Raw genomic sequence first — 24020 nt, forward strand, 5'->3', positions numbered from 1 at the left:
TTAATGCCAACAGACCAGTGTAGAACAATTCATAAATGGTGAACGGGTGGTTGATATGCAGATACTTCTAGAAATCTGTGGGATGCAACTCCTTCAAAAATCTGTTTTTAAAAGTATTCAGCCTGCGCAGAAAGGGGAAAAACGTCTGATGTTAAAAATCTTGACTAACAACCAGAAATGACAAGAATAGTTTTTGTTGAGTTCAGTTTGGTTTTATTTATCTCACAGCCAAAATATACTTTGAAAATGCAAAGGAGCAAGGAGCAAGTACTTTGACACACTTTGTCAAACATAGTGCAAAACACACATTTGAACCAGATATGGAAATAACTTTTTATTCTTCCAAAAGGTAATAATGCAGCAACAAAATAAAAATGCTGCGTTCTTTGTAAATGAGGGAAAGAAAGCTGCACGATCCTTTCAGTCTTTGCTGTAATGGCAGAATTTGGCTCTTGTGCTTTGTTGTGTCTTTACAGGATATGACACAGACCTTACTTTTGCCCAGACAGGACAAAAAAAGTATTGCCTAGCAGAAGAAGAATGCATCAGAGTAATATTTTTAGCTGTTTACCAGGCACAGTTGAAAGTATAACTCAATGCCAAAAGCAAATTGAGCAATTGGCATTACTCACCAAACTTCTTGACTTCATTTAGCCACACCATATAATTGAGGACAGTACATCAGTGCTGTGTGTGCGTATGCTGGATTGCTTAGCGTCATGCTGCTAACACAACTAGCTGCTGCATCTGATTGTGTTGACAGCAGTATATCCTCTAAGATGAAGTCTCACTTTCTGTTTTAGGGGAGGAGAATAGCTATTAGTTTCCTCTTTGACTCTTCGCTATTTGGTTTTACTCCTTTTCCTACCTGCTGAAGTTTAACAGAGCATGTGTGACTGTATACAAACATATACAAACAACAATTATTTTCCTATAATTCATGAATATGGACACATGTAATCCTCCCTGCCACCACTTGTAATTTTAGAGAAGCAGCTGTTTGAAATAATACAGTGTGTATTATATAATGTTTGTGGTGTTTTTTTGTTTACATCCTGTACAAAGTAAGCAGCATAAATATACAAAATCAAAGGTAAGAAGAAAATTTACATAGGGAAAGGGAATTTTGTAACAAACTGGCCCTTTATGTTAACAAGTCATGATGCTTAATTACAGGACTTTCTTTGAAGCCTGTAGGTTAAATAACATAAAGCATAATATATGACAAGTTTATTGTATAACCCACATGCAAAGTCTTGCATTTTGTGAGCTGACTAATGCTGTATCATACTGTTTTAGAACTGTACTATCTCTGGCACTGAATAATGTTCACCTTATTTTCTTGGTTGCTTTTTTGAAACACTGCACATGTCTTTAATAGTACCTCTGTGTTAAGAATCGTCTGCATGGTTTTAATCCCAGACACAAAGGAATCAAAAGTTAATTTTGTGTTTGGATGATTATCTTACATTTGACATTTTGATGCAGGGTCTAGATAAGATGTATATAATTGTTTTGTTTCTGAGAATAAAGAAATGTGTATAGCAGCTGTTGTACCTAAGCGTACACAGCAGGGGGGTTGAAACTAGATGATCTTTGTGGTCCTTTTTAACCCAGACCATTCTATGATTCTGTGATTCCATTCCTCCAGAAACAAGGGTTGTACGTGAGCTTTAGGCCATTTTTGCTGTTCTTAACACCAGCCATTTATTTTAGTCTCTACATTCCGCATATCCTCTAACATTATATAACAGACAACTTGGAATTTGAGATTTAACTCAGCTGCTGATTTAAGAGAAAGTACCATGCGAGCAGCCACATACATGTGTTTGATTGGGAAAAAAATTGTTTTTGTATTTATTTTCAAAAATACATGTAGTTGTGTGAGTCCCATCAGCTTCAATTCATATGAGGCATTGTTGAGACTGTTCACACCAGAAAGTGGAATAGATTGTAATTTGGAGAAACTGGCACATTTGTTTGGATCAGAGCCATGTTAGGTTATGCTTTGGAGCTCAGTTTCTGTATCTTGCTGCACAGGTCTGCATGGTTGTTCATAACTGGCTTTGATGTTTCTCTTTTCTCTACTGTGCTTTATAGAATGGCAGAAGTCTAACTTTGAAAAAGCTTTTTTTTTTTTTTTTTTTTTTTAGCTAAAATATTGAGATGTAAGGCATCAACAGCTTCACAATATATAAATTTCGAAATACATTTTTTTTAGTAGTAGGGGAAAGAATTACTTTAAAGCTGCAGCCAGTTTGCAATGAAATCAGTGCTTTGGAATGAAAAGCCTAGCAAAAGATTTTGCAAGTTAAGGAAAATAATCAAAAAGTAATTGCACTGTTAAACTTGTATGTTACATGTTGAATTATTTCCTAATGAACGTATACTTTATAAATAATACAACTTGTCATTTTGAGTAGAAGTAAAGAATTTCAGGTTTCAAAACAAAATTGAGATTAAAACACTTAAATGAATATTTAAATACCAGAGCTTTTTTCCTCAACAGTTTTGGTTACAAATTGGAATTTTAAAACAGCATCAACCACGTGCATAGTATTAGTAAAATTGTATTTCCTGTTTTTTAAATGTGTGATAGGGCGTAAATAGTTAGTCTAATACCTTTAAACTTAGCTTTTAACTCACATCTAGAAATGTATTGCAAACTCTAATTGTAAAAATCTTAAAGCTACTTTAAAAAGTGCTATCATAAAATTAGGGGTTTTTTTTATGTCTTCTGTTTTGATTGGGGTATGTGCAATATTTCTCCCATTCTACGCAAAGTTCAGACCAAATTCTTACATAGCTTTTATACAAGACCATGGTGGAAAAAAAAATGCATGGTGAAAAAAATGTAAAATTCCATTGTTTGGTTTATTATTTGATTTTTCTTGCAGAGAAAAGCATACTTTGCTCATTCGTTTATTGTAAATTTGAGACTCACCTGGTATGTTCATTCTGAGAAAGTTTCTAGAGGAAAAGCTGATAAGAGTATGTGCAGTTTTGAGTGGTTATCTACAGAAAGTGGAATCATAGCTATTCTGTGTCTTCACTTAGATAATAATACAGTAGGAAGAGATAGTATCGTATTTAAATAGTTTGAAGTTGCATAGAAATCCAAAACAAATGTATATGTTTTTCTACGTACATGGTAGACATCTAAAAAATTAGATGGGAGAGCTAGATGTCATATTTTAAATGAGACTACTGATAATATAGTCCCAATGTAAAATTTACGCAAAGGAAGGCATCGATGTGGATAATGTTTCTTCTGCATATTTTGTGTTCTGATATATCAGTGGAAGCCATGTAGGCAGAAAAGTTGTGATGCACATTTAAAAAACAAAGCAGAAAATAAATGTTGCATTGAGGATTCCTAACTTCAAGTCCAAGTAAGGATCTATCATATTTAATATTCTGTTGTTGTCCATCTAATCAATCACAGTAGTACTAAAGGTTGCTCTTGTGTCTTGGGTAAATGGCATATTGAGGATCAGATCCTGAAATGTAATTGTTAGAAATAAGTAAGGGATTGACAGGTGAGATTTTGTTAAATCCACGAGAGGATCAGCTCTTGAGTGGGTACATTGGTACAGTCTGCAAATCAGAATGCTGCAAAGAGAGATTTTGTAACTCTCTTATGCATCACCAGCCTTACACAGTTGTGAACTCTACAACTGAAGGCTATTAGAATAAAAGCACTTATGGAAGAGAATCTGAAGATGAGTCTTAAAAGTAAGCTCCTTGTTTGCGGTGTGAAAGCAGGTGCAAAAGCATTCATCAAAAGAATAAGTGTAGAAAGATCAATGGGAAGCAAACATGGCTCATCAGCAGTGTGAAAGTTGCTGCTGAAAGCAAGCAGGTGTACTTCAAAAAACATGGCTTTATCTGAGGAAGATAGATGCAGATAAAAGAATTCAGGTGGATACAGGTAAGGTTCATGGAATCAGTAAGTCCCCCATAACATCCTTCTCTTCAAATTGGAAACATATGGATTTTACAGGTGAACTGTTTGATGAATGGGGAATTGGTTACAAGATTGTACTCAGAGAGCGGTGGTCAGTGGCTCAATGTGTGGATGAAGGTCAGTGACAAGTACTGTCCCTTGGGGTCAGTTCTGGGACCAGTGCTGTTTAATATCTTAATTGATGGCATCCACCCACAGTGGGATTGTGTGCCTTCAGCAAGTTTACAAATGACACCAAGCTATGTGGTGCAATCAATATGCACGAGATGCCAACGATGGTACAAGATGCCATCCAGAGAGATCTAGACAGACTTTAGCAGTGAGCCCAGGTGAACCTCATGAGATTCAACAAGGCCAAGTGCAAGGTCTTTCACCTGGCTCGTGACACCCTTCACTAGCAACACAAGCTGGGGGATGTAAGGATTTAGCACAGCCCTGCCAAAAAGAGCTTGGGGATACTGGTGAATGGTAAGCTGAACGTGAGTCAGCAGTGTGCGTGTTCTTGCATCCCAGAAATCCAACCATATCCTGGACTGCATCAAAAGAAACATGGCCAGCAGGAGGAGGGAGATAATCCTGCTCCTCTGCTCTGCGCTGGTGAGACCTCTCTGGGAGTGCTGTATCCAGATGTGGAGTCCTCAGTACAGGAGAGACATGGACTTGTTGAAGTGCATCCAGAGGAGGGCCGCAAAAATGATCTGATCATTGGAATGGAAAAAAAATGTCCTCTAAGTGTCAGTAAAAACAGAGTAAAAAGTAGTAATGTTGATTTTTATGTGATGTTCCATTATTTTGATCACTCTGTTTATATTAAAAGTACCCATTAATAAAATCATAATGCTTTTAATCACAGAATTAATTATTCTATATAATTTGTTGTTGTTGTTGTTATTTTAGGAAACTCTGAGCTGAAAGACAAAGAGGACCAATTTGGAAGAACTCCACTTATGTACTGTGTGTTGGCTGACAGGGTAGACTGTGCAGAGGCATTGCTGAAAGCTGGAGCAGATGTTAACAGGGCTGATCGTAGCCGAAGAACTGCTCTCCATCTTGCTGCACAGAAGGTAATTAAATAAGTGCTCTGCCATAATAGAAACTTCTGGCATTCACAGCAAGTATAAAATAGATTTTCTTGTATTGAATATGTTTTTATATCTTTAGAAACCTTTGTTGTTATAGAGGTCAATTTTATATATATATGTAAAAATTGTCTTTGTGGCTGTCCGAAGAGAAAGTTCACCATGAGGACTGTGAGCCTCTAGGTGAGAGTGTAGGGAGTGGCTTTTGTCTCACTGTAACAGCGGAACAAGTCCAAGACCTCCTCATGAAATTGAATGTGTATGAGTCCATGGGGCCGGATGGGTTCTGAAAGAGATGGCTGATGTGGTTGCCGAGCCGCCCTCCATCATATTTGAAAAAGCATGGGCTGTCTGGTGAAGTCCCCGGTGACTGGAGAATCTTGCAGTACTTCATTCAGTCTCATTTAAAACTGCACCAATATAAGCTACTTTCCTTTATTTTCTTTCCTGTATCAAAGAGTTTTGCAAAGGTTCTGGTAAAAATACCTAACTTAAGATGAAGCTATTTGTGTTTCTCTAGAGAATGATAAATAAAATGATTGCCATTTCTTGTCTTTCAGTCTTTATAAAATAGTCTGCGTTGTTTTAGTCCTGTTATAGCATAAAGCATCAGAAATACTGAGTTCAGTCATAAACGCTCAGTATTAAGTAAAATGAGTTAGGACAGTAATTGCCTTTGTTCTCTGAGATAGGATTCTCATTGGGTAAGACTTTGGACATCAGTAGACAGTACCAAAGATTTTGTGACTTACTTTCTATTAAAAATATCCCTGATAGCACAGCTAGGCTGACCTACTTGTGCTATTCCATGTTCTTTTAGATCTAGAGGTTTTGACAGAAGTAAAAAGCGAAATTGATGTGATAACTTCAGCAACTCTGTCTAGGGTGGATTTGTTATGAAGGTCGTCTTTACCAATTAATGAGGAAACTGAGATTTCAGAACTGACATTCTTGTCTTGACATGCTTTGTCCAAGTAACTTCTGTAGCTGGAACATATCTTCAAAGCTGTAGTTACCTTGGAAGATATACTGGATTCTCAACAAAGGGTTTGTGGAATCTCTCTGTCTCAAACTTCACTGATATTATTCTGGACTATTCACAAGAAGTGAAAGGGTTAGAATACTCCCTTACTGGTCTTTTTCTGTTGCGCATTTAACTTGCACTTTATTTTGCCTGAAGTTCTTGAAGTTAATAAGATAGGGTTGGAAAATTCAACTGTTTATACTACTTGGAATGTCAGTACTTTGGAACAACCATGGTTATGCATTGACATGGTAACCTTTGCTGATTTGTTGTTTAATGGTAGTAATTATGTTCTTAATTGTAAGTCTTCTGTACTTTACATTACATATCTGTTATGAATTTCCTCTTTGTTAAAGAGCTTTAAGAGAGGAAATTAATGCAGCTGCAAGATGATGAGGTGGGAATAAGCTCATATAAGTGTAGAGATTTATATTGCAGACCAGAGGTAGTTCTCTAGATCACTTCTAACTTGCTGAAGAGAATCAGGCACTTCCTTGGCGTAATTCATTCACCCTAGAGTATAAGACGTACACCTTAGGACACATGTATTAGCTTAGTCATCCCTTTAGGCAACTAACTAATGTAACTCTTGGTGTTGTAGTTGTCTAAATTCTGACAAATGTATTTCATGGCAAGGCAGATATTTTTAGTAAGTAATTTTCAAATCTTCATTTATATGATGTTTCATACTGTCTTTATTTTGTCCATCAACCTTCAGATAGAGCTGGATGAATGTTTTGATGTTTATAGGCAGAAGGCTTTGTAAATGAAGTTACCTGGCTGGTCTTCTGTGAGTTTTCTTCTATTCTGCTCTACAAAGAAAAAAATTTTGTCTCTCATACTAAAATGGACAGGTGTCCCAAACAATTTTAAGGGTTTACTTTCTTTAAAAAGTAAAAATAAAAAAAGAGAAAGGTGGGAAGGTCCAGTCACTAACTTCAGAAGATTAAAACGCAACAAAAAAAAGGAAATATACAAAGTATGGCAGCAGTGCACTATGGAGATTGCTGAAGTAGTTTCAGATGACATCTGTGACTTCGTAAATATGTATGTAATTTAATGAGAATTGAAACAGCAACTAATTGCAACAGAAGTAAAATCATTAACGTGATTTGCCAGTAATTTAATAGTGAGCAATTGTATTAATGTGTAGGTGTAGTATTTTTCTTTTATGAAATAAACTTGCTGTGGAGAAAGATATGAGTACTGAGATTTGCAGTTTAATGAGATATTCGTTTTCACTTGTGTTTTCTTCTAGTCTTAAATGACATCTTACATGAATACCCACATGTGATATTTCTGAACAGAAATGTTTCTACGTATCCAAATTGCCTGTATGTGATTTTTAAAAATTTATCATTTATTCATGGAAAAAAAAAAAAGGAAAAACTAGCAAACAACAGGCCTGCCTCCTTCTGATTTTCTCAGAGAGGAAGCTCACTTATTACCAGTCTATTTACTCTGGGGAAGTAACTATCTCTATGAATTCCCTAAGCACAGCATTTTGTGTTAACAAGGATAAAAGAAAAGAAGTCAATAGTTTTGTTGTTGGATGCTAATGGTATGTGCTTAAAGTAATCTATCAGGTTGCTTAACTATCAGGAGGTTGGTTTTGGGAGGATTCATATTGTCCTGGTGAGAAAATATGCCTTTTATTGTCTAAAAGTACTAAATATTCTATCAGTTAATTAAGTTCTTTGCTGACACAGTTAATGTGAGAAATAATTTTGTCCAGGATGCAGTTAGGACTCATGTGTAAAGTGTATGTTGTATATATATGCTGTGTATATTTTAAGAATTTTTAATTTTTCTTAAACTGGAGAAAGTGAGTTGATCAGTAACCATACAGGTAAAGAAATAATGTTATTTCGCCTTTCTTCACCAAGGGGAAGATGTTTTTTTAAAAGCTTCCGAATAAAGCTTGGCTGGGAGCATGCTTACACCTTTTTTCCTCACTACCTTCTTCAGATTGTGTTCCTTGGAGCTGTAATGTGCTCCTCTGTAACATGTAGTATAGATCCTTTTAAATCATTTATAAGGGGTTATTTGCACTGAATAAAGGAACGTGTGCACTTCTAATATTTTTTCCCAATCTGTATCATGTATATAAATATATAATCATGGTGTCTTTCAGAGATTATTGTGGTCAGTTCATGTTCTTTTTATCCTAGACAGGTAACTTTTTCTAAAATTCCCTCTTAAGAGAAGCCTCATAGTGAGTACATACTAATTCTCTGCATATAGTTTCATATTGTGTGCATGAGATTTGCAATCATTCTTCCATTTTTTCATACAAATGTGCAATTTGACTAAGTGTTATAACATGCATGTGTGAAACATGCATGTGGCCAACCAGCCAGAATAGGTGATTTTATTTTTTTTCACCTGCATGACTATAGTTTCCGTTGTGTTTAAGTAAGCCACAGAAAATAACTGTGTTTACTTTCCCAAACAAAGGATTCGTTTTTGTGAATGCATGGTGAAGATGCTTAGTGACAGAAAGCAATATTTCTTGCATGTGTCACATTACAGATAAGCTAATCTAGATACTGTTTATCAGCAAAAGGGTTAGTCCTGCCCATCCCCTTCCTCCTACCTACTTTTTACAACTGCAGAACTGCTGTCTGTTCAGTGAGTCAGAAAATGAGCTCTACAAAATAGTGATTCGTTTTCTGCCTGTTGGGGGGAAGATCCCATGCTTCTGTATGCTTTCACTATTAGCTGTGCTGATACTACTATTAATTTGTGCTGTAAGTCAGGTAATTGAAATGATTAAAAATAACTACAGGAAAAGTTTGGGAAAAACAAACTAACCACTCTTTGTTACAGAGGTCTGATTTACAATATGATCCCCTAAGAAGTTGCTCTGTCTGCAAGGTTGGAATTTACTAAATGACCCTTTGCACCATAAATTAAAAAAAATAATAAAATCTTAAATCCTTATGGTAAGAATTTAGCAGCTTTCCATTTGAGTTGAGGGAGGACTAGGGAAGGCTTTTGGAGTTTTTTGAATCTGATTAATTTAAAAAAAAAAGATGAGAATCTGTGGCTTTCTTTCAGTATCTTGTCTGTCTCCATAAGTCTTCTTTTTGACTTATTTTACCTCTGCATAAATCTATACTGTTTTAAGAATCAGTGAGCAAAATATTGAAGTCTGAGATTATGGTCTTGAAATCAAAGTATTGGCCTTTTCTAAGGAAGATCAGCTTTCCAACTTAGCATCCCTAATTTCACTGTTTCCCCATTGAAACATGCAAGGTAACATGTTGCATATATGTTAGTCGGAAAAGTTATTTTGTATGTAGCCAAAGAGAAAGTCGTTTGTCTGAGAAGATTCTAGGAAGTCAGGCAACACTAGATATTAAGAGAATGGTTGGAAAACTGTCCTGTGCATTTTTCAACTTCAGAAACTTATCTTGATTCATTGTTGCACCGAAGGTGTGAAGAAGAGGGAGGGCCTTCTGAGTCACTTGAGGTAAAAACTAGAGAGCAGTTTAATTGAAACCAAATGATGCCCAGTGTCTTGTGGATTCTTCAGCTTTCTGTAAAAGCTGAATAACAGTTTTGATGATGTGGAGACCTTTATTTGGCCATTACTTTGAGAGACTAATATACAGTTTTTATACATTCAGACAGTATGTTTTCAGCTTATACACTTTGTCATGCTTTCATAACAGTACAGGGGCATACATGTTGATTGCTCAATAAGTGCTAAGCCTGTAGTCATTTGGTATCTAGTAGTTAACTGTCTCTACTGTCAAACTGTGGGTTAAAATCCAGCCAGTGCTCTTGTCAGCACAGCATAAAACTTCACAAATACTGTTTTCACAAGTCTGATTTCACTCACACAGCAAATACTAAGACATCTGAGTCTGCTTTCTTACTGGCTTTATGTTAGTGTAAAATCACAGTTTAGGAGAAGGTTATGTGAAATTTGCATCCTAGATTAGGCTTTTTAACTTCAAGATCTAGATTAGAATTTCAGGATAGCTAAAGATCAGACACTGTTTTTGTGTAGGCTGCACTGATAAATATGTCATGATTGTCTATAGGCTGTGGCAGTAAAGCTGACTTACAAATTATTTTAGTAACTGTTGGTTGCTAAACTTACTGGTTCTAATAAATTATTTTTGAAAATACTGCTTACAATTTGTGACTACTTCCCTGAATGTATCTGCTTCCCAACAGTCATTTTATGCATCAGAGGAATCACCACATGCCTGAATAACAGTAGCAAAAAAGTGGTGTCTGTCGTTGACTTTAGATAGGTTTGTATGGTGATGGAGAAGAAATAAAGCTGTCTGAGGCACTAAAATGTATTACACTTCAACTATCTGGTAGATCTGCTCAATAGTCTGCTATAGACAAGAATGTGTCTATCTGCTGCCATTTGTAGTAGCAGTATAGTAGTTTTCTTCACGTAGAATAGTAGAAACAAGACCTGAAGGTGGATGGGAAAGGTTTAAATAGAGGATGTGCAGTACGGGCACTTGTGGAGTGTTTAGTTAAATACTACATGGTAGAGTATATTTGAAAATTGTAATGCTTTTCATTTAAACGTAGACGTGCACATTAAGTGTTGATCTCCATTGCCTGGGGCACTTAGAATTTTCGAAAGCTGAGGTTTCAGACTGCTAGCCTTTACTGTAGCATTCCTATTTTGAAGGATTTTGTTCTAGTTGTAAGTGTTACAAACCTGATTTAAAAATAGAACAAAAAATAAGTGCATCTATGATTTTTGTTAAGATGAAAAGATTAACTCTTGTGAGATGTATAGGATGTTCAGATATGATTCTATTCTCAGGGAAGCAAATGGTGTGGAACACAGTTTGAAGGACATCGTGGTATAAGATTTCTGTTTCTTACCTATAATGATGGAAAAGATTCGTGCTTACAAAAACAAACAAACAAAAAAAAACACAATGATTAACAAAATACCATAAGTAAGTCATACAGGAGAGAACTCCAAAATACTCAAAGAAGAGACAACACACTGGGCAAATATATCCAATATGCATTTACAGATTTTGCTGGTATGATCAGAAAACAAGAATATTATTTTTCCTTCATTGCTTGGCGCCAGGGTTGTTAGCCATCACAGCTAAAGATTTAAAAATAAAAATAAAAATGTGAGACTTAAAATAAAAAGACCAAGTCAGCAAAATTTCTAGTGAAGTAGACAGAATCAAATTGGAAGAATGGTATTTATTCCTTTGCTCTGTAAACAAGTTGTGTATTGAAAAGAATTGGAGTTTGTGAAGTAGTTCAGCGCATGTCACTGTGATAAGTAGGAGGTTGCTAACATAGACAGTAAGGGAATTTTTTGTTTTGGAAATCCAAAATAGCTCCCGAGAATACAGGGGACTCCCTCCCTATTGCTAGTGTGTGAGTTTTATTCTGTTGTCCTTAGTGTGGAGAGTTCAGCTGCATTTGCCACTAGAGGTCTCTTTCAGCCCAGATAGTTTTGTGGCAATTGAATTTTATAAATTCTGAACTAACCTAGCTTTAGAAGAGAAAAAATAAACTTGAAGGGTTTTAAAAACTGAAAATAAAAATATGTCTAAGAAATGTTTTACTAAGATGTTAGAAAATCCAAATAGTTATCTTTTCAGGGATTTATTTGAGAAGTATAATAATAACTTAGCTTTATTCCTAGAAATGGTATGTACAGTTTCAAATTTTCAGTATTTTTACCAGTTTATGTGCATTTGAGACCCAATTTACCTAAATGTCCTTTACGTTCATTTTTTAGGGCAATGTTAATGTTAAGGGTTCTGTTTGCCAATTGTTCATTTTAATATCTATATTTTATAATATTACTTATGTGATATTACTTATATGGTATTACTTATTACACTAATAATGATACATGTGAAATGCACATCTTCAAAGAGTTTAATCATCCGTATATAATTGCATCAATTAATAAATACATGTTCACCACCAAGTATATTTTATAAACCTGAGAAGTTACAGTGGTCTGAGGATAAATAATACATTAATTTATTTATTAGTATTGAATACATCTTTATAGTATTTAGATCTTAAAAAATAGTGTTATGCTGCCCTTGTACTTAGTTTTCTAGGCATCGAGGCAGCATAGATGTTGCACAGCAACATTTTTTTCAGTTAAACTGTAGATTTTTCATAATTAGAATAGCAGATACTCATGTCTTCTATCTGCTTAAACCAAAGAAGCTTTTATTTCATTTAAATCTTAATGTCATTTTATTGAATGTTATTTTATTGTTAGTAAGTAACTTCAGAAGTGTAAAAGTACATTACTGGAAAACACATTCTTTTTGCCAGAGTTGATAAATAATCTGATTAATTATAGTAGGACAGTGCTAATTGGTTTTTAACCGTTTCAAGAACTTGTGCATTTTTACTCTCATTAATCCTGTATTTGCATGATCTTAACAACATTCCCAGGGTTATGGGGGCTTGGAATTTTCCGTATATATTTTTTTCATGTTCTTTTTCTGTCATTTGTTGCGTTAAACAGCGTCAGTTCAGGGACTGTGCCTCTGATCACTGTTACTGCTTATGGAGTTTGCCATGGAGCAGTGTGGCTTGTGAAAGCAGGTGTATGTTGTCCTAGAAATATGAATGATTTTTCTTAAGAATCAATTCGAGAAGATTTGTAATGATGAATTAAAACATGTATTTCTGGCTTGTATTACCCTGCTGGAGAGGAAAAGAAAAAGTAAAGGAAAATTGTGTGCATATCAGTTGAAATGGTAACTGTAACATCTCTGTCCTGTAGTTTGGGATTCCTTTTTTAATGATGTGAGTCCCTGTCTGCTAAGTATGTTTCCCACCTCAAGTTGGAGTTTCCAGGGTTAATTTTTGCAGAGTTTCTCTGTGAGTTTGTGAAGAGTTCTATACAAAGGGAATCAGTACAACCTAGTGGAGAGCAGAGTCATGAGCATTTGCATCTCTGGAATGTTTTTATTGACAAACGGTAGTCTGCTATTGACATTTGTGTCCCTTGATGATACTTCTATCCTAGCTTATCTTTGCTGGTCAAATGCCTTAATTGTTCTGGCCTTTAATTCAGTCAAAGTTGGAGCATCAGTGGAAGAGAAAAGGGAAGGAACAGGTCTAACAGAGCATCAAGCTTGAGCTGTGAAGCTGCTGGCAACGATCAACCTGTCATAATGTTATGATTTGTTCATTTTTATACCATTTATTAGCCTTTACTTGTTGTGCCATTTGGCCTCCAGGGCAGATAAAGTGCTGTCTAATTTGGTAGGTTTGCTTCTGTCAGAGTGGCCTCGACAGAGAAGGTGTTAGCTGTAGTGACAAATAATCAATAGCTGTCGTTGTCATGAGGAACGTGAGTAGCTGGGCCTTTCATCTGGAGGATTAGAGGTCTAATTGGATTGAGAATAGGGAGGGTGGGCTGTTGGGTAACCCTGTCAGCTATGTTAAGCTGTCAAATGTCAGCCTCGCTGAAAGGAAGAAGGGATGGTTAGCTTTCAGAAACAAGGAAGAAGACATATGAAAGCTTTTTAAAAAGTAATAGATAGAAAAGTAGAATAGGCTAATGTATGCTTTAACCCCCTCATGCTTAATTATATGTCTCTCCAGTTAATGAGGATGCATAGCATATGCATTTTCTCTTTTTCATGAAGATGTGTAGAATTCGTGTGAGACAGATTTGGCAGCCTAGTACCAAGACAGACTGGTTTTGTATCTTGCAAAAAAGCAAGCTCAGGTGGGAAATAGAAACGCAAAAGATTATGACATAGAGAAGGAAAATAACCACCAATGGGAGAAATCACTTAGCAGAAGCTAAGAACAAACTATTAATTTTTTGTTGTAAAGATTTGGCAGTCCAATAGGGCCTCTTTTTTTTTTTTTTCTTTTTTCTTTTTTGAGATAAAATCAGTTGTTTCAGTGCTGCTGTATGTGGAATTAGGACTATTATCAAGTACTGATGTGTGCTGTCAATTGAATTTCATCTGTTGTTGCTTTTATCCCTTGCTCTCTGCTTGCTTTTTTGGAGAAAGATTTGTGTTCTTCTGAAGATAAATCCAATAAAAGCACGACTACGCTAGTAAAAATGATTTTTTTCTATTAATGTCTCAGAAGGTTTACAGAACTAGTATTTACCAGAAAAAAATAATTGGGCTAGATTTTAGACGAGGATTTTGTTTATAAAATTACTAAAATAATGCTTGCTTTCTTCCTAATATTCTTGTGTTGCTTTATTCAAATCAAGTCTTAATTGGAACAGCATTGCTATCTTTTGTTCTCTGTGTAACTTCTTCACTGGCTTTTCTGCAGTACTTGGCTAAAGCCACCCTTTATATAGCAGCCATCTCTTTCGAGGAGCTAGCATCTTGAACTACTGATGACCTTAAAATAGTGAAGTTTTATTCATTATGTGAAAACTGTGTTGTAATTCAGTATTTTACTTATCTTACTTTTTAGAGCTTTATCCGATATTTGTTACTAAAATCCTTGCCCTTCTGAGTATTTATTTTTTTTATGGACAAGTGTATTACCATGACAATGATTTGCTGCTTCCCCATTTTATCCCCTTCTTTATCAAACTAGAACATCACCTTCAATGTTGCTTTCTTTCTCTTCTCCTTCAGTGATGTCACTGCTATTTTCATTAACCTGATTAACTTACTTTCATTGTACAAATTCATCTCCCTCATTTTCTAGCACAATATAATTTCACCACTCTGCATCTCTGTTGTGTTTCTTGCACTGCTAATCTGTCTTGATTTGCTTTTATATCTACTTTTACCATCTTTCCCGTGCTTGAAGTAAGCTTTCACAATCCAGTCTGCCTGAGAGGTTTTTTTGTCAGGTCCCAAACATGTATTATCATACTAGTGCTTCAGTTGAGCAGTCTTGGTCTCAAGCATTTCAGATTTCATTTAAAAAATAATAAGGAAAGAAAAAACTTTCCAACTAGGATGATTTTCTAAATTTTGAAGTCATGGATTAAGTATGAATCATGATGGTGGAACATAGAGAAGTTCTCCTTGTGTTAAAGCCCCAGCAAAAAGAAACTAATTCTGTATAGCATATGGAATGATATCTTAAATATCTATACAGCCAGCTGGTAGTATTACTTTATTTTCATTTATTAAATTCACTTTCGTACTTCTGTGAGTAAAATTTAGAAGAGCATCTGTGCTGACAGCTTCCATGTTATTGTCTGATCTTTTCTAGCTCCACTTCCATAGCAATAATTTTTCAGGCTGAAATAGCAGTGAATAAATAGGACAATAACGGGATTCTATTGGAAAAAAAAGAAAAAAAAGAAAAAAAAAGATTTTGTGATTTTGTTTGGAAGGCAGAGTAGAGTTGAACAGCTTATAGGCATGTTTTAGGACAGTTGGACCCATCCAAGCAAGTACTTTGTTCAGGCAGGAGCAGAGGTTGTTTTTGACAGAATGTTGTTCCATGTTGCTGGTTGTTTGGCTGCTTTAAGTTGACTTAGTCATCTTGTTTTTCAAGTGCTAGATTAGTTTTACATGCTTTTATCAATAATAACTCTCTCGTTTTATTTTCTTCAAGTAATAGGTGAAAATTTCTTTAGCATTTGAACTTGTAAATAATGATTGCATCTTAAAAATGTGCTTCTTACTAAGCATAGCACTGTACTTGGTGTATTGTGAGTTTATCTGAATAGATTTCATTCTGTTTCACTTACTGTTGTTCCTTTAGCAAGTGTAGCATTGGCATCCCTCAGTGCACAAGAGATCTGCCCAGCTCTTCTCCCAGGACATTGATGTCTGCTGCCAAGTCTCTATCTTACAAAATAGATTTACAGGCAAAGGCATCTCCCTGTTTGAGTGTCCTTTCTAAAACATCATTCTCGCATTAATTATCCCTCCACAGCTGACCTCACGACTGATCTTTAATGGTTACAAGAAGAAATATTGTTGTTAGGACTGAGAAACCACTTACTTGTTTGTGTCCAGATTTGTCACTGACAAATCAAAGCTGGACTATCTCTAATATTAGCTCATCAGTTTGGCTTAGTTTCGTTTTGTGAGCTGGTTGGTGATTTCTTTCTGAATGAGGTGACTTTTTTTCAGGCTTTCTGAGTAAAAAGTAAAGGTATTTGTTTCCACTGATTATTAATTTCATTTTAAATTTAAATGTATTTGTTTTACGTGAAATACTTGCACATACGCTTCAATATATACAGTACCAGGAACAGATCATTTTGAAGCATGACACCTTTCTGCTGAATTCTCCAGGAATCTTTTATCAGGTGACTGACACATCCTTAATCTGATGCTCAGACTTGTCAATTGAATCAATAGTATGCTAGATAGGCTGGCTTCAGAACGAAAGGCTGTTGCAATAGAAGGTATTTGAAATATAAATTCAGATCTTATGACCAGCCACAAACTCCAGGAGCACTTGTTTTTCACTTGTTTCTCTTTTTTATTTTTATTTTTATTTTTATTTGTCTGTAAACAGTAGGTTAAATTTTTGATGAAAGAGAGTTAGATGAATCACTCTCAGGACAAAATGGCATGTGTAAACCACATAAGAAAATTCAGTAGTTTCTCAAAAATCAATAGCATTTCTTAAAATATAAATTCAATTTATCTATTAAAATTGTCTTTTTGGTTTCTTTGTAGATCTACTTCAAACACTTAGATTTTTATTAATGAAGAATGTAACCCATTTTGATTAGAGGAATTATTGCTATTTGAAATATACAGTGTTTTATGTTTTTATTAACAAATACGTAGTATATATGTGTATATGTATATATAGTATGTATATATAGTCTTCTGATAGAAATACTTAAATATAGATCTAGATATGCATAGAACATAGTATTTTTCATGTTCCACAACCATGGTGCAGATTTAAGAACATTTGAAATAAAACTCAGTTTGACCTATTGTTTTATCTGCCTGCACTTTGAGCAGGGAGAAATAAATGCAGTACTTTTGTGAGCGTTAAGATGAGGTCTGAATAGCTTACTGAGGCTTTAGTTTATTTCCCAGTACTGTGAGGAGATTTGGACTTTTTTTAATTCTCACACTTCCCTGTAGTATATCTAGGCGCTGTGAAATATCATAATGTGTTTATTTATAATCTCAATAATTATTTCAATAAGGGATAAGCTTATGCTGTTGAAGGTTATTTACTGTATGAATCTTCAACTTCTGTAATAATCAGGGAAACTTCATTGCATATGGAGACCATTTCTTATAGAAGAGAATTTGGTATGGAGTTTTTTAATTATTTCACATAACAGCTTGTTAAAGAACTTAAAGATATTTGATAGAGTTTTGTCCTCTTAAAGTATGTGCTTATACAGTTTTTTTTGTATAGGCATCCATCGTCTAGCGAAAATGCTTTCAAAGAACCGTCCTAACTTGTCTTGCATCTCTAGGAGAAGAACTGGCAGTTTAGGGGACATTCGGTAATATACAACTAAATAATCAGTAACAGACATTTGCAAAACATCAGTAGTTATACAGAATATACAGGTAATTACTGGAAATGGCAAGAATGTTACAAATAAGGATATCAGTCAAAACTTTACTGGGATTGGAAGAGAATGTGAATGTAGGAAAAAGAAGTTTTGAAAGGGAAGACTACTTTATCGCAGGGATGTATTAGCCTTTTAAAACTACTCCTACTTCCATACAGTTTAACTGAAAGCCATTAAGATGAAGAAAGTGAATGTAACAAATATTTTCCAGTACTCCTTTTTTGGAGAAGGAGATCAGTGCTAACAAATCTTTCAGTCACTGTACAATTTTTTTTCTTTTTTGTAAACTTGGTTGTAGAATATTCTCAAAGAAGTGGGTAGTGATGCTGTAAATACGGATGATGTGTGTTGGGTTTTCTCATGAATCCCCAGAGACTATCTTTTGGGTATTTGTGCTGAGTGTCTTCAAAAGATTGCTGTGGGAAAACAAGTCAGTAACAGTAGAACTGTGACCAACTGGAAATTAAAATGCTTCTTGTATTTTCATACTTGACGTATTTTTTAAATGAAAATGACTGATTTCTATAGGCAGACTATAAAATTCAAGAGCTGAAGAGCTGAAAACATTACACAGATAAAGCAAGTACAGGCCATGGAGAAATGAGTTCAAGGACTATAAGATGTAAGCATCTATTTTCTTTTAACTTATTCTGAGAAACAGTTTTATCTTAGTTTTTACAACACTGCTCAGTTTTTGTCTCTATTGTATTCTTTGACTGTATGCCAGTTGATAGTTCTGTGCATTCCTATGGAAACCAAGATACTGAAGCCAATCTTGCAAGAGGCTTTAGGAAGAAGTACTCAAAGTTCAGACACTGCCTTGCTTTCAGTCAAAACATCTGATACAACTGGTCTCAAGTCCTACTGGTGCTGTTGGCAGATGTGTTGCCTGAGATGCTTTGCCAGATGGATGGACGTGATCAACTTGGAAAGTGGTAAATAAGGTTTTCAGCTATTTGGAATGTTTTTACTTGTGAAACTAGGATGTTGCTAACAAAGTTACTAAAAGATACTTTGTGAGATTAAGCCTAGTGTCAAAATTGGTAGTGTTTTTGCCATAGTTTACTTGAAAGAATTATTTCACATTATTTCACAACCACATTGCTGATGGTTTGCTGCACGGAAGACATCACAGCATCCTTGCCTTTTCAGATATCCATACTTTAAATTTAAAAAATCCTTTAAATTATTCAACCTCTCGGTGCATTTTCAATAGGGATATAATTTTGTACCTTCCATGTTTTAATGAAGAATGATTAGTCCAGATATTAAGAACTATTGCTAAAATAGATAAAATAGCATACGGCCACAATGGTGCACAGAGCTGGAACACTTCTGTGAAGAAATGCTGAGAGAGCTGGCCTTGCTCAGCCTGGGGAAGGCTCTTTGGAGACCTCGTTGTGGTCTTCCGGTACCTAAAGGAACCTACAAGTTGAGGAGAGACTCTTCATCACACGTGTAGTGATAGGACAATGGGTAATGGTTTTAAACTGAAAGAGAAGTGGATTCTCCATCCTTGAAGACGTTCACGGCTGGGTTGGATGGGGCTTTGGGCAACCTGGACTAAAAGGAGGTGTTCCAGCTTATGGTAGGGGAGGGGCTTTAATTAGATGTCATTTAAAAGTCCCTTCCAACTCAAACCAGTCTATGATTCTATGTTCCCAATTCTTTCCTTATTCATAGCTTATATATTGAAGTCATATTTATTGTTGAAGACATGAAGAAAAAAAAATCATTAGGAGCTTGTCTGTGATTCTAATTTTGTGGGTTCTTGATACATAGCAATTAAAATTTATACCAAAATGTATTCACATTTTAACGTACTAAGAATGTATAAAGTGTCATAAGCTTTTTGCTCAATTAACAGTATTATATGTGTTAAACTTACATGGCAGCATAGTATGTCATCACTGGAGAGACAGCCTGCCACTTCGATGGTGACTTTACTCACTTAACTAGAAATTGAGATTCTAAGTAGCTATATTGATTGCACTCTTCCCGTGACCTGTTCAAAAATTAAACTGAGCGGTAGTATTCGAGAGTGTCAGAATGGTGCAGTCATTTATACAGTGCTAATAGTTATTGTAACCAGACATTCTTAATTCAGCTTCAGAGTACTAGAAATGAAAAAGTTTCACTATTTCATACACTTTTTTTATTTTTTATTTTTTAATTCAAAACACACATTTTCTTAATTTTTAACTCTAAATAATTATTTGAAATTTAATTAACATTTTTACTTGCCAGCCTATATTTTAATAACTTTTCTGAAGAATTCTTGTCAGATTTCTGGCAGTTAGCTGATAATATAAGCATATCAAAAGACATCTTTTGATATTTTAATTTCATGTTCTTGTGGAACAATATGCTGTTTATATATATATGTGTATATATAATTAGAAATATAGTCACAGCTAAGTGCTTGGTTTGTTCCCTGAAAAGATACTAAAACTGACAGGTGTTGATGACAAAAAGTCCATCATATGCTCTGTGTCATTCTAAGTCATTCTGGGAACATACTTCTCAAAAGGATGCTGATAGATGAAACAATCTCAAAAGAAAGTGTTAGCTAGAATCTGTATAGCCTCTTTTCTTTCCGAAGACATTAGGACTCTTGGGTTTTGAAAATCTGTGATGAAGTTGTTATGTGGAGTGAAGCATCTTCTCTTCTGCACTTACTTGCTGGGAAGAAAAAGCAAGTTTAAGTATGCATGTTTGTTTACGTAGTAAGATTATCTTCTGTAAGACCAAGTAGGTCGAAGACAGCAGTTTCTACCCTGTCTGTGAACATGAGTAAAAGAACTCCAATTGCAGTTTTTGTTTTAAAAGAGGGAGCTCATGTATATCTTCATCCTTTTATGACTTAGCCAGCAATTAAGGAGTTCAAGTTCTTTGACACTCACTGCTTCTTGAAAGCATCTGATAGTGAAGAGCATTTCTCAAATTCAGCTATAGGATCTGTACTGGTCTGTTGGCAAAGCATGCAAAAGTAGTGCAAATTGGCTGCTATATTCTGTTTAGATTCTTAAGCTAAAATCTGGAAGGTTTTTGTGTTTTGCCCCATTAAGTATCTGAATGCGTAACACAATTCACTATTTGTCACCATGTAGATATATACTGATTTTAGAGATTTGCATGTCACTACTGAAATTATAGCTTTGTGTTTGACATAACAAAGATTATATCTGAACTCCATTATAAATCCCGATTACTTTTAAGGAGTCCTGGGCTTAAAAAGCTCAATATCTAATCTGACTTTTTATCATCTTTAAATATCAAATAATGTATTTGGGCAGAAATAATGGGTTTGAGGCTTTTCTTTGAAAAAGCAGGTAAGTGGCCAGGCATGCTGAATTTCCATGTGTGGTTCCAACTATGGTTCTGTCCCAGGCTGGATCTAAATCAAACAAATTGTGTATGTAAGTGAACATGTAGGCAATAAGCTGTGATGCAATTGTTTTCCTACTCTCAGGCTGTTGTTTTATACTTAGTTATATTGTCTTAATTATGATGTACTAGTTTAAAAAGGAAAATTAAAATGCTAATAATATGCTGTAAAAGTATAATCACTAGCCAAGCTGTGACTGGTTCAGTATTAGAAAAGCAGATTTGTTATAAGTTTGCAATTAACAATAATAACTTAGCAGCTTTGTGGTTGTTTGTTTCCAGAAAGAGTAAAAATAAGTGAATTATATTCCTCAGAAGAGGAGTTATTGATTATTAAATAGTTTTTCTTTTTATGAAAGAATATAGAGAAAATAGTAATAAAACATTTTTCATAAGTGCTACTTAATAATGTATTTCTAAAATCAAATTTAGTAAGCTAATACATTATTAAACTACGTATAATTATCAGATATCTTAGATCCCTTCTGTCACAGATGGTCAGTTTGCTGTATCATTATTCCCTCTCTGTTCTCTTGGAATGCACTCCTTTTAAACAACCAGACCTTTGCTTTCCCTGCTTTGTGGTGACTTGTTTTTCCACTTGTCTGCAATGTTCTGTGCGCTCACTGTGTGGGCTTAGTTATGGCCATTTGTTGTGTCAGGAGCTCTTATCAGTAGTTAATGTCTGATGTTAGTAAGTCTCATTTTAACAGCACAGAAACAGCAAGGGACAAAATGAAAAATACTGTTAATCATCTAAACATTCTTCAGGAATCATGGAAGTTTGGGTTTTGGAGTCCTTTGTTTGGAATACTGGCAAGTAATGTCTTATATAGAGAGAAAAGTAACAGAGAAAAGTAGTTTATTTCACCTTCCACATGCAAGGATTTGAAGTAAGTTTCGAAGGGATAGTCTAAGATATTGTTCTGTTAACATCAGTGTCTCAAAGCTTGCTGGGGACACAGATGGACTTGTTCAAGTCCAGGCAAGTCCTGGGCAAGGGTTGTGAAATCCTTTGTGTGGGGGACACAGATGGACAAGGCCAGGGACAACGAGAGAGACATGAGCTGCAGCTAAATTGCTGTGAAGTGTTCTTTTGTGGGGGCTTACCTCAGGATGATGGCCATCTCGGGGTACTCAATGACTCTTGGTCAAGGCCCAATCCTTGTCGCATCGGCAGGAGAACAAGAAGGATAAAAGAGGAACTGAAAACCATGAGAACGGGTTTTCTGGCAACAGATTCCTCATGAGGAAGAACAGAGGGTTTCTGACAACAGATTCCTCACAAAGTGATGCCTGCATGCTGAAGTAGAAGAAGAGGTGTCTGACATCAGATTCCACTACGGAATTCCTGCATGCTGACGGACTCTCCTGGGCCTGTTGCCTGAGCACTGCTGCTGCCTCCCGGGCTGGCTCTGCAACTGCCTCCTGCTACCTGCTTGCTGCCCAAGGCTGCCATGCTGCTGCTTCCCTCCTGCTGCTTGTGCCTTGGACCTTCAAATATCGTGAAACAGGACTGCTGCTGGATCCTGGTGCTGACTATCCCCGCTTTACGCAATTCTTGCTTCTTTCCTATCTTTTCTATCTCCCTCCTTCTCTTCCCCGTCTCCCTGATTAGGATTTATAATAAACTGGTTGGACCAACGTATGAACCGTTGTTTCTTAATCTCACGCTGGGTATACAGATACTAAAAGAACTTCATCTCCCTCCTATAAATTGGAGCGAGATAGATAGATATGTAAATGTAAATAGAAACAGTGTAAGATGTACACTACTTTATTGAACATTCTTCGAGACTAACCTGACATTTTGCTAACTGATTTTCTAGAGGTAAATTCAACAGATAGCCTTTGTTAGGCCTGTAGAAAAGCATTAAGTGTTGTATGAGGTGGAAAATTGCAGTTAAATGGAAAATTAGGACACTAAAAGTATGGTAAATAATTGGATAATAAGCTGAAAGCAAGTACTGTTGAAATATGCTCTATGAGATAGGAAGGAATATATTAGAATTCCTCAACAGATGCACTTGAATCTAGTATTAGTCAATATTTTTAATTAAGAAACTTGGCATCACAAGTAGTACTTTTTTGAAGGACAAGATAAGGCATTATTATCAGTTGAAGACAGGATTTGCGTGTTCAGAATACTAGAAGTAGGGGAGAATACTAAAATAGAAGAAATAGGAGAATACCAAAATAGGCTGATGATGTGATGGTCCACAATGCAGTTTCACGTGCACGGAAACAGAACAATTTATTCTGTACGTTGGGAACATTTAATTTTGAAATGACTGCAAAAGGATGTCAGTGTGCTAATGGATTGATTGGCGAGGTGAATGTACTTTTAGGTTTGTCTGACAAGATACTTGCACTAGCAATAGAGAAGTATTTTTGCCATTCAGTAGGCTACGCAGTGAGACCTATGTAATCTTTTCTTACTTGTGCTCAAAAAAAAAGAGTTCAAACTAGAATGAATGCAGAGAACTAGCAATGGTTTGAGGGAAACATAGGGCTTAGCCTTTATTACTGAGATGAAAAGGCTAATGCTTGTGTTTAGGTTTTAAAACCTATGCTATACTTTCATAGGTAGAAACATTGAAGCGGAAGGGGAGAAGAACTCTTAATGAAGATGAGACTGAGAAAAATGTGGATAAAGCAACATGTTAATTCCAATTAAATATTTAGGAATGTATTGAAATGTATCCATTCACAACTCTATATCTTTCCACTACTGTTTGATATCATAATGTAGGAAACAAAAATATCTGCTACATTCTTTTTAATTTTGAGTATTGAAATATTTTCACAGCTATATTTTTATGGTAGTGTTCTGTATGTTAGATTGGTTGGCCTATTGTGCCATTGGAATGCCAGGTACTAGAGATGGATAATGCTATTTAAATCTTCTCAATAATAATACCAAAATAATGATTGTTCTAAGTGTTGCCATGCTACTGAGCTGCTTTGAACTAAGGGCCAGAAGGAACCTGTGTTTGCTTGTGTGTTTTGGGGGCTGAAACCTGGACCAGAAGGGCCTCAGATATTAGTGTGGCTTCATGTTACTGGGATTCT

The 24020-nt window shown here is 35.4% G+C and overlaps 1 protein-coding gene across 4 annotated transcripts in view; it reads left to right on the forward strand.

The window, feature by feature from the left end:
- INVS (inversin) overlaps positions 1-24020 on the forward strand; it is an 83803-nt gene that overhangs the window by 5275 nt on the left and 54508 nt on the right. For 2 of the 4 annotated variants that reach the window (XM_048940359.1, XM_048940360.1), the window contains exon 3: positions 4865-5031. In XM_048940359.1, coding sequence (XP_048796316.1) covers positions 4865-5031 — 167 coding nt within the window. Of the gene's footprint in view, positions 1-4864; positions 5032-18089; positions 18184-18288; positions 18497-24020 lie in introns of those variants that run through there. The other 2 variants (XM_048940361.1, XM_048940362.1) reach the window with 2 other exon arrangements.

This window comes from Lagopus muta, chromosome 3 (genome assembly GCF_023343835.1).
Source record: "Lagopus muta isolate bLagMut1 chromosome 3, bLagMut1 primary, whole genome shotgun sequence".
NCBI classification, from domain to species: domain Eukaryota; kingdom Metazoa; phylum Chordata; class Aves; order Galliformes; family Phasianidae; genus Lagopus; species Lagopus muta.